Source organism: Podarcis tiliguerta (assembly GCF_965153285.1).
Source record: "Podarcis tiliguerta genome assembly, chromosome: 2".
Taxonomy (NCBI): Eukaryota; Metazoa; Chordata; class Lepidosauria; order Squamata; family Lacertidae; genus Podarcis; species Podarcis tiliguerta.
The window spans coordinates 88223232-88235123 of NC_139535.1; the positions used below are offsets into that span (position 1 = coordinate 88223232).

Here is an 11892-nt window from a genome sequence, read left to right on the forward strand (position 1 = left end):
TGCTGCTGCTTACACCTGCTCCACCCACCCTACCACTGCTGCTACTGGCAGAGAAGCCGTGCTGGCATCAGCATGGCTTTCATGTGAGTTCTTGCCAATTTTGGGGGAGATCACACTTTAAATCGGTGCCAATGCTGTTGTCACTTCACCACCAGGCTAACGGCTGGGCCGGCCCTGGCCCTATCAAGAGTGAGTAAATGAGGAAGACAGAAATACAAAGGGGACTGAGGGCTTACCACTTCACCACGGACAATATTGAATGAGCCAGACTCTGTCTTTTCATACATCTCAGATGTTATTTCTGTTTTCATGGCTTTTGGGGTGCCAAAAGCTCGAATGTCCATCTTGGAACTAATACGCTGGGAAAGGCAGGGAGGGAATAAATTAATAGAACTGAAACATACCAAATTCAGAGGTTCCCCCTAGATTATAATAATAGGATTTGCACATTATAACGTCCAACCATGTCCACAGAGGATGGCTCTATTAATTTGCTCCTTGAGTCATATTGTTACCACAAAATTCAGTGAAGTACAAATGTCAAAGGCTAGCTGTGTTTTGGTTCACAAATTGATTTGAGAAGTGAAAATTATGCAGCTTCTCATTAAAATGCACACAAAATTGAATTTCTTTTCCATTCCTAGATAGGACAGATTCCTGATGTTGCCTCTTACATTGTAAGCCGTACGAATCAAGTCCACAATATTAGAGGAATCTTCTTGCAGCCTCCCAATTTCAGAAATTGGGAAATATGTGTGCAGTTTCTATTAAAAAAGAAAAAGCAGTCAATTAGTTAAATATTTAAGTTATGTTACAACCTTAAATGGACAACAGAGAAAGCAACATAGTTAAGTACCTTGTTATACACAGTAACTGAGCATATACCTTTATCTTACTATTGTAGTTGAATTTTTGCTGCTGAGAAACACTAGACACAGGTCACAACAACACAGCAAATATTAGCTGTGCATTTCAGTGGGATCAATGGGAACTTGCTTTGAAATGAAAATAGCAGCTTTGGAGAGGCTATTTTTGCCAGGATCATGGCAGGAAGAGAAATATTTAAATCATCGCCTCTCCATCCTCATAGCCTTCCCCAAGACTGCTATTTTCATAACAATCGGCATGCAAGTTAATTTCATTTGCAAAGTTGACATGTCTAGTTTGGCCCTCAAACCCCTATCCTTCTAGGACTTAGATTTAAGATACAGTGGTACCTCAGGTTACATACACTTCAGGTTACATACGCTTCAGGTTACAGACTCTGCTAACCCAGAACTAGTGCTTCAGGTTAAGAACTTTGCTTCAGGATGAGAACAGAAATCGTGCTCCAGTGGTGTGGCAGCAGCAGGAGGCCCCATTAGCTAAAGTGGTGCTTCAGGTTAAGAACAGTTTCAGGTTAAGTATGGACCTCCGGAACGAATTAAGTACTTAACCCGAGGTACCACTATAAAGCATTTGTTCACTCTGATGCGGGGGTGGGGAAACTTAAAGCCACTCCAGATGTTGCTGAACTATAATTCCCATCAGCCCTAGCAATCATGGCCAATGGCTAGGGATCATGGAGTTATAGTTTAGGAACTTCTGGGAGGAGAAACTTCTGGGAGAAGAAAATGTTCTCCATACCTGCTCTACTGTCTTTTTGCCCTGCAGGTTAGCTTCCTGGAAACATCTGGCTGATCACTGAAGGAAACATGATGCTAGCTTAAGGTTACCAGATTTTTTTCAATGAATCCAGGGACACTTTTCAACTTCAATGGATTTTGTATGGGGACTGATTTGTAAATCCGGGGACTGTCCCCGGGAAACGGGGATGTCTGGTAACCTTAGGCTAGCTAAGATGGACCTTAGGTCTGATCCAGTAGGGCTTGTTCTATATTCTTCAAAAAAACCTATCAGATAATCAGTCATGGATTTCTTGGAGTAACATGTAGCTTGGTCCATTTGCAGATGGAAATCTGTTGTGTGAAACAAAAGATATCCTGGTCTGATTGCTGACTGGGATTATCCAACTAACCACTGGGTGTCCCCACTGGATTACAAAAATAGATTGCACAGCTGCTTTGAAATAGGCTATGTTCTTGTTTCTGCTGTTACCAAGTTGTTGGGTGAGAAAATATGCAGTACCTGAAGGTAATCTGATTCCTACACCTGTGCGCTGAGTCACATTACCCGTATATTCCTATGGGAATATAGTGTAGTGTTTTACAGAGAAGAAAGTGAACTGCAGAATAACATTTATAGGATGAGGAACATATGAAAGAAAACACTAGAAGCACATTTGGACATATACTAGAGAAGACAGTGAAAACCCACAATATCTCCACTTCAATGTGAAAACTAAGGAGATGCTGAAAAAATGAAAAAAGCTCATCTGCTGAAGGATTCTTGGATAACTTTCAAAGTGTATTTCCCAAACAACAATGACTGATGGCCTCCTTTCCCTAGTCAGATCATGTAGCCCTTTTGCTGCTGGAGGAGGAGAGCAGAGCTTTTTGTCCAGCAGTAAATGCCTAAACTGGCTTCCTTGTAAGGTCATTGTCTGCAGGCAATGGTGGCCAGTGTCAACTGCCAGTGGCTTAAAAACACACCTCTCCTCTGACACCATCCAAGCACCCAACACCCACTGTCTGCCCACTGTCATTTTTACCTCATAATAATCATAAGAGTGGTTGGTGACAGCAAATATGGGGATGATGTTGCTCTGCCTCAGCAGTTTCACAAGTGCAGGTACGGAGGGGTAATCCTGCTTTGTGTCAAAGGTGTAACTTCCTGTCCTGTTCAGGTGGCAGTATCCATCGTTCCTCCTCATAATTCCTGCAAGGACATTGGCACCGTCAGCTTCATAATGGAAGGCGGACTCGGTGGAGAACACCAGGAGGTGAGTGCTGTCTTCCCGCCAGCCAATCTGGTCCTGCGGGCAAAGAGAAAAACAAAAGGGTGTAGATTCAACATTGTGGAGGGATTTAATTTACTCAGAATGGTGAAGCTGGTTCCCCAAAAACAGGTTGAGGAGAGTGCTGTGGACATTCACACCATGGCAGAAGTTTCTGTGGCAACCCCTTCTCTAGGTACATCAATAAAGCTTGCAGCCACTGGATGTCACTTCCAACTGCAGACCTGTCCAAGGTTAGCTGAGAGGTCTGGAAACTTCATCAATTGTTTTTGTGCTGATGTTGACAGTGTCTGGTCACTTCTCTCTTATCTTGTCGCCTCAGCTCTTATCTCTTAACTATTGACAAGGTATAGCTCCCTGAATTCACCATGTGTTCTGCTTCCATTCTAAAGCACTTCTGGTATTTATTTACAGTGGTATCTCAGGTTACATATGCTTCAGGTTACATATGCTTCAGGTTATAGACTCCGCTAACCCAGAAATAGTGTTTCAGGTTAAGAACTTTGCTTCAGGATGAGTACAGAAATCGTGCTCCGGCGGTGTAGCAGCAGTGGGAGGCCCCATTAGCTAAAGTGGTGCTTTAGGTTAAGAACAGTTTCAGGTTAAGAACGGACCTCCGGAACGAATTAAGTACTTAACCCGAGGTACCACTGTATTTTTAACCTTCATATGTCTTTCAGCTGCTAATCAAACTGTTATCTCCATCTTTATGCATACAGCACATTTCTCACAAGTTTGTACCTAAAGCAGTTGAAAAACAATAACCATAGTACATAATTAAAACACCATTTACACTAAAGTAACAATTAAATAATAATTATTATTTAATAACAATTATTATTATTAACAATTATTTGATAATTATCATTGTTAATCAAAAATTAAACATTTTTAAAATTATATCTTCAAAACATTTCCAGAAAATAAAACATAAAATACACCTAGAATCCCAGGTGTGTAACCTGATATCTGTTACGCCTGGGAGAGATTTATTCAGTCTACATTCTCTATCTTGGAGAAAGAGTCTACAAGCTGACCTCATGGCTACTTCATCAGTCTAATTTTTATAAGTTTTGGTTTTTCATTTTTCCTCATTCATCTCTCACTGTCCGCTTGATGAAAAGTTCTAGAGAACTCGCCACACTGTTGTGGGTCCCAATAAAGCTCCAGCTGAACTACAAATTTTGGAGTTTATTTAAATTGTAATGTTCTAACTCTAGCTATGGCTTGATAACAGCTAGTCCATTCTAAAACTCAGCCAGGTTCTAGCAAGACACAAGCATTACCATGCACTGATAATTGAAGCAAAGCTTTGGCCTAAATATTCTCATTGATCTCACAGCTTGATGAGGGGCTAAGAAGGCCCATATCCATCTTACACTCAGTTAATTGCTTTATCTATCTATGCCTTCTTCAGCGACCTCTTGGCTCACCTTGCAAACAGCCGTTTGTAATATGGCATCAAATCCACCTTCTGGGGCATCCAAGTTCCCTGATATTTGCTCCATCATTAACTCTTGGCTGAATTTATTGATATCATGGGTTAGGCGGATGACATTCTTAAAGGAGAAGGGTGGGTCAGCACCAGTCCAAGGCTCACGGAGTCTGAATGTAAAAAGAATAGCAAAGGCTTTATAATCAAATACTAGCAAGTTGATATCAGAAACACCTCCTCTGTACCTTGTAGGGAAAGACCTCGGTCATCTGCCATACAGTTTAATAAAATTAATTATAGAAGAACAGTCATGTGTTGTGAGCTGAAACAGCAAAAATAAAATAAAAATAAAAATTAACAAATGAGTTGTGACCAAAATGTTCTTAGGCATAAGTTGATTTCATCAGATGCAGGAAGACACCGACTGTTTTCCTTCGTTTTGGAGGAAAGATGGGATATAAATGTAATCCCCCCGTTTATATTTGGGGTGCACAACTGTTTTGCAAAATAAGTTTTAAAATGAAAGAACACATATTAAAAACAGATATTCATCATGAGTCAGTCAACTGACATACACAAGATTCAGCCATGAATGGATATGATGAAGTAAGACAGCACGGTTTGGAGAAGGGGTATAGTCATAGGTATTAGAAACAGGCTAGCTTAAGCTACAAGGCTTATTCACTTTATATCTTTCACACCCACCCACTAAAAACAACGAAGAAGGCAGCTATGGATCCTAAATAGTTAATTCACAAATATATCCCCTGGGTGCACCACCTTCACTTACCTCTCAGGCCTCATATCTGTCTGTGGGGCTGTAACTTTATCCACAAACTTGCCAAAGCCAATAGTATAATCACTGGTTAGCTGAGTCAAAAAATTTGCTGGCAGGAAGAAAGTGGGAAAGGAGCAAGTAAGTGAAGATGTCCTGGCACACTTAGATTAAAGCTGCAATCCTAACCATGTCCGCTCAGAAATAAATCCTGTTGAATTAGATGGGGGTTGCTCCCAGGTAAGTGGGGTTAGAATTGCAGCCTTAGTCCTCTGCTTGAAACATACTTTTCCACAATGTAGTCCGATTACATAATACACTTCCATTGCACCTGAGGGCAGCAGGCTAGTTTGGGGCTTCAAAAGAGGTTGTATGGTGCGTGCGCACACCTTTGTCCCCCAACAAAGGGAAAAGGATGCCCCGCTCCTCAGGATCTGCTGCCTGAGATGGTTGCCTCATTCAGCCTAATGGTAGGGCCAGCCCTGTCTTTTGCCAAGTGCACTCAGACCTTGCAGACCGCTGTTTCCCACAGCTTATAAGTTTTTAATTCTCACCCAGTTGTTGGCCCATTGTTTTAAGGTTGTCCAAGTCATCACGCATGGAATAGGAAAAGTCCATGAGAATGTAGAGGTCCACAGGAGATTCACTGGGCTCAAAAACATCCACATCAAAGCTAGCTTCCTCGCCAGCTCTCAACTTCATTGCTATGTTCTGTGGGGATACTTGTGTTTTCTTCAGAGATGTATCAATCTTAAATTCCTGCCAGAGGAGACACCAGTAATCCTCATAAGATTTAGCAGTCATGTTGCATTTTTGGTTTTAACAGCAAATCAGAGAGGAAGAGAGCTGATTCATGACAAATAAGAGATTAACTAAATTTACAATGCTTCTACCCTATAAGCATGTAAAACAGGTAAAGGTAAAGAACCCCTGGATGGTTAAGTCCAGGCAAAGGTGACTATGAGGTGCGCCACTCATTTTGCTTCAGGTTGAGGGAGCTGGTGTCTGTCCACAGACATCTTTCCGGGTCATGTGGCCAGCACGACTAAACTGCTTCTGGTGCAACAGAACACAGTGATGGAAGCCAGAGTGTACAGAAACGTCATTTATATGTATGTACAAGATGTCTGCACCAATTATGTAACCCTCCCCTTAAGCCTATTGACTTAGAAAAAGAAGTTAGGGAGGCTGTCCAAGCAAACTCTTGGACTTTTGGCAATTCTAGACAGTGATTCAGGTGTGTGGAATTGTTTTATTATGTCTGTAGCCCATCACCTTACCGACAAAGGTCCCTATAGTTAAAGCTATGGTTTTCCCAATAGTGATGTATGGAAGTGAGAGCTGGACCATAAAGAAGGCTTTTCGCTGAAGAATTTATGCTTTTGAATTATGGTGCTGGAGGAGACTCTTGAGAGTCCCATGGACTGCAAGAAAATCAAACCTCTCCATTCTGAAGGAAATCAGCCCTGAGTGCTTACTGGAAGGACAAATCCTGAAGCTGAGGCTCCAATACTTTGGCCACCTCATGAGAAGAGAAGACTCCCTGGAAAAGACCCTGATGTTGGGAAAGATTGAGGGCACAAGGAGAAGAGGACGAGAGAGGACGAGATGGTTGGACAGCATTCTCGAAGCTACCAGCATGAGTTTGACCAAACTGCAAGAGGCAGTGGAAGACAGGAGTGCCTGGCGTGCTCTGATCCATGGGGTCACAAAGAGTCGGACACAACTAAACGACGAAACAACAATAACAAATCCCATCTTTACATGACTTCTTCTCCACTCACCGATTTTGTTAGCATCTCTCCTTCCATGAAGACTATGCTGGCCTGACTGCAGCCGTATCTTAATAGGTTGTCTTTGAAATCACAGCGGGACTCTTTGAAGTTCTAGGGCAAAAGAAATTGTATAACAATGACACACACATTTAGAAAATACATGCTATTCTCTATTTTTAAGCATTTACCTTACTACCTGCCTCCATGTTAGACTGAGGGTAGGATGTAGTGGTCCCATGAGAAATTCCTACGTCTACCTGTAACTGCAACTTAAGAGAGGTAGGTTTGCAACAGTGTGAAGAGAGTACAGTCCTACCTTGGTTCTCAAACAGAATGCGTTCCGGGAGTCCGTTCAATTCCTGGAACCCTTCGGAAACAAAGGCGCGGCATCCTGCAGCCAATTGGAAGCTGTGGAAGCTGTGCCTGACGTTTGGCTTCCGAAAATTGTTTGAAAACCGGAACACTCACTTCCAGGTTTCGATCGATCGGGAGCAGATTTGTTCAGGAGCCAAGGCGTTTGAGATCCAAGGTATGATTGTAAATCCAAGTTTTTGCTCTCCATCCTTACTCTATATGACACTAACATACCACCTGGCTACAACCTGGAACATCAGAGCTGGAAAGTTCACATCATCTCTCTCACACAGTGCTTTTAATGGGGGGGATGGGATGCAATTCCACTACCAATCACTGAGGCACTAATCAGCTTCCCCCAACCTTTGATCTTCAAATGTTATTGGAAGACAATCCACATCAACCTTAACCCTTGATCCTGCTGGCTGGGGATGCTGGACACTGGGGAAGACTACACTCAAGTAATTTACACACACTGTATGAACTAACCCTGCAATTTAGTTGTAACATTTGAGGAGTAGCAGTTTAGGCTGTAATCCAAAATCATGTGTACTCAGAAATGAGTCGCACTGAATCTGATAAGGCTTACTCTCAGCCTTAATGTGCGAATTTAGCCCACTGAAGAGAATTGTGTTTGAAGTGATATGATACTTCCGTTTGCTCATACACACATACAAATTAGTACTTGATGTTGTAGTTGTCAAATGATAAGCATGCGCATGTCAAGGACTCCTTAGAGTGTGTAGAGCAATAATCTATTTAGAAGTGAGAGGGATGAAACTAAACGTTATGCATCCCCATCCAAAGGCATACAGGTACATTAGAGTCAGCAGGACCATAAGAGTAGAGGCTCAACACACATCACATGTGTAATCAGGATTGATATTGCCCAGGAATGCAGCACTGGAGGCTGTGAGATTGTGGCCAAAACTCAGGTGAAATTTGGAACTTTGAGATGTGTATGCATCAAGACAACAATCCAACAGTTATAAAAAGCTCCTACCTCATCACTGCAAAAAGAGCAGTCCTTGCTCACTTGGATACACTCAGTGCAGCTTTTTGCCCTGGAAGCCACACAACGGTTATCTAGGAGACAAGAGCAACAAGTCAGAAACACAGGAAACCAGACTGGTCTAGCAATGGAGAAAGAAGGGGACTCTGTCCTAGTCCCATTCTGGCTCTCTTCTCATTTCCTTTGCAGGACACACACAGTGTTAGTCAAGAACAAATCTTAATCACAGCTTGTGGTTTGTTAGCAGTGAGACAAACCATGAGCCCAGGTTCAGATGTAATGCTAAGCCAAACCATGACTTAACTCCAGGTACCATGGAAGCAGGAGAAATGGGAGAGGAGTGAGATGGCCAAGATGTTTGCTCCATGTGGCAGAAATGACCGGCAGAATCAGAGACCAGGGAGAAGAGACGGTGGAAGAAGATTGGAAGAAATTCAAAGATTATCTACAGAAATATTATAAGATTAATGAATGTTAGAATGACATAAGATTGAAGGTAAAAGGTTATTAGTAAAAAGGTGTAAAATTAAAAGATTTAATACTTTAAGATACCAAGGAGATCAAGATATATTAAGATATCAAAATTAAGATAAAGATCAGTTAAGACAGAGGGAAGGGATTTGCTGATCAAATATATGAATTGGAATACAGTGAGGGGAGGTGTGGGGAAGTCTGGGAAATAAGTAAACGCAAGAAATATTATGAAGATGGAATTGTTTTTATTTCTTTTTCTTCTTTTCTTTTTTGTTGTTTTTTGTCGTTTTGTATTTCTGTAATTTTGTATTTTTCTGTTATTTCTTGTTTCTTTTTTATGTAAAAACTTTAATAAAATATTATATAAAAAAAAGATGTTTGCTCCATGCACTTGAAGACTCCCTCATTCACATTTAGCCATAGTTCGGCATAGTATTATATGTGAACTGGGCCAATGTGAAAACCATTTCTCAGGGCTTTGGTGCAGATAAGAAGAATTTCAGGTGAGAAATGCAATACAAGGAGAATAAGGATACCAATTTCACCTGCAGGAATAAGTTTGTTTCGTTTTGCAACTGCGGATCTAAATCATAGGTACCAGCCTTCCCTGACCTAGTGCCCTTCAGATGTTTTGGATTACAATCATTGGCCATGCTGATTGGAGATGATGGATTTGGAGTCCAAACCTTATGGAAGGTGTCAGGTTGGGGAAGGCTGGGTTCATGCATTACATACAATGCCAAAAATAGACTTTTAGCCACTGCCCTGTACTGTCTGCACCATCTATTAAGCCCACTATATTTTGTTGTTTAGAGTAATTATTCTGCCTAGCAATGAGATATACTATGCCTACTCAGTGTTGCTCAGGAAGACAATTATAGATCTTTCCACCATCTTTCTTGCAGAGCATCAAGACGTAGCCCATAAAATGGCACCAATTTGTCTATCTATCAGTGTTTTGAAAACAATAGCACTGTTTGGTGGTAAAGGGATATCTATAATATATGTGGAACTTACTTCTGTTTCCTTGGCTCAAGGTATGAAGCAGTGATAACAGCAACAGCCGAAGCAGAGTCCTTTGTAGTACCTTGTCCATTCTTTTAATTCCTGAAATTCAATAGTCAACAGTCAGTGTCATAATCACCAGCATGAGAGCTAGGCAAGCCTAGTCCCAGCCAATAATTCCCGTGTTCCTGTTCTCTTGTATTCAACTATGTTTTAATCAAAGTAAACCCGTTGAAATTAATGGAACTAACTTAGTCATGTTCATTTATTCTAATGGTTGTGCTCTGAGTTAAACTTAGTTGACTACAAATTATTTACCTCTGACTACAGGCAAATTATCCATAAATATTTTGGCAACATTCCTAAATAACTTTTTCACATAAACAACGTTTTAACATAAAATTCACTAGCTTAACAAGTCATCTAGCTTAAATGACTTCCAAAAATGTTAGAGACCTTCATGGAGGATAGGTCCGTCTACAGGTAAGCTAGTCACTTAGGCATCACCAGAAAAAGAAGGAATGTATTGACAAAATAGAGGGCAATATAGGACACAGATTTCTATAACATTTGCACAGGACAGTTTCTATGTATAGATGAAGGTTTATTCTGTGCCTTGTTGCTCATGGTTTGTCTGTAGGAGATAAACCACACACTTGGATTTGGATGACGTGCCAAGTCAAACCATGGCTTAGCTCACTGCAGGGAAGCAGCGGCAGGAACAGAGGAGGAGTAAAGTGGCTGCAATCAACTGCAATCTCCTCTCCAGGAGCCTCCAGGCTCAAGCATTTGTGTTAAGTCATGGTTTGGCTTAGTGTTACATGTAAACCAGCTCAGTGGGTACCTCTTAGATGCATGGAACAAACAGCAGCAGAGACCTGCTGTCTTCATGTCCTGTTTGTGAGCTTCCAAGAAACATCTGAGTGACCACTTTTGCAAACAGGATGCTGGAGTAGATTGACCTTTGGTCTGATACAGCAGGAGTCATCATGTTCCTTTTACAACTTTAGTCTATGATTGTTGCAGGTGTTCAATAATCAAGCAATGTGGGTTCAAAGTGGGGGGGGGGGGAACTCTGGTGGTAAAATCTGTGTTTGACTCACCTCCTTCTCACAATTGATCATGCAAAAGACTAGCCGGATTAATACTACTGGTATGTCTGGAGGCATCCAGAGAGCATTATTCCCTGTTACAAACACAAGTGACCTGGGAATAACCTGAGACAGTCAGCATGGGTATGCGGTTGAAGCAGCATGGAATCTCTTTAAGAGTCTTTAGCCAACAACCACAGGTGTCTGCAAGGCTATCTTTCATCTAAACTATATACGTGTGTGCCAAATAAGTAGCACTTGAATTATCTTACCTGCACATAGTGTGTGTGTGTGTGTGTGTGTGTATTCCATAATTTATTATGCTATAAATCCCCCCAAAGCATTGCTTACTTGCAAACCTCTTTTCACAGGTGTGAAGGGCTAGAAACTGGCTTTTCTTTTTAAATGGAATAAAAGGGTGGATTCCAGGCCCAATACAAAATGGTGCACATGGGACAGTGAGACTACAGAATCACGGGGCCAGTTCACACGAATAATACTATCCATGTGATTATCTCAGACTTGCAAGAAAAGTGCTAATATCAGAGTGTCCACATGGAAGTTGTATGGAGGAATGGTTAAGACTTCTGCAGTGGAGATAATACTTTAAAAAAGAGCTGGGGTGGGTTTAAGGTGATTGTGAAGGCCTGTGTAGCACCAACACCTGAAGACTACCATAGACAAATAGGGTTGCCATATTTCAAAAAGTGAAAATCCGGTTGTTGAACTTTTTTTGCAAAACTTTTTTTAAAAAGTAGTTTTGGAGCTATTTTTAAGGGTTGCCATATGTATGGATTTTCCTGCAGTTTTCAGCGATTTCCACCTGGACACTGTTTCTGACAGCCGGATGTCCAGGAAATTCCATATGGCAGCCTATAAGAGATTTTGCGATTCTTGCTTTTGCAATTGTTGCTTTGAAGTTCAATTGCTGCTAATATTGCTATTTTACATAATCCTTTTGTTTTTAACTTTATCTTTGTTGTTGTTTTTGCTTTAGTTTACTGTTCTTATAAACTACTCCAAATTTTAGAAAAGCATCATCAGCCGTTTTGCAAAGAAGTGGTGGCACTTGATT

At 41.2% G+C, this 11892-nt stretch overlaps 1 protein-coding gene across 13 annotated transcripts in view; it reads right to left on the bottom strand.

Moving 5' to 3' along the window:
• The window catches only part of ITGB4 (integrin subunit beta 4), a 66460-nt gene that overhangs the window by 37596 nt on the left and 16972 nt on the right, over window positions 1–11892 (bottom strand). For all 13 annotated transcript variants that reach the window (XM_083429810.1, XM_083429809.1, XM_083429819.1 and 10 more), the window contains exons 2-10: window positions 9739–9828; window positions 8239–8321; window positions 6891–6992; window positions 5661–5865; window positions 5122–5218; window positions 4330–4501; window positions 2651–2914; window positions 675–764; window positions 237–359 (exon numbers count right to left, since the gene is read on the bottom strand). In XM_083429810.1, coding sequence (XP_083285936.1) covers window positions 237–359; window positions 675–764; window positions 2651–2914; window positions 4330–4501; window positions 5122–5218; window positions 5661–5865; window positions 6891–6992; window positions 8239–8321; window positions 9739–9817 — 1215 coding nt within the window. In that variant the 5' untranslated portion in view covers window positions 9818–9828. The remainder of the gene's footprint in view (window positions 1–236; window positions 360–674; window positions 765–2650; window positions 2915–4329; window positions 4502–5121; window positions 5219–5660; window positions 5866–6890; window positions 6993–8238; window positions 8322–9738; window positions 9829–11892) is intronic.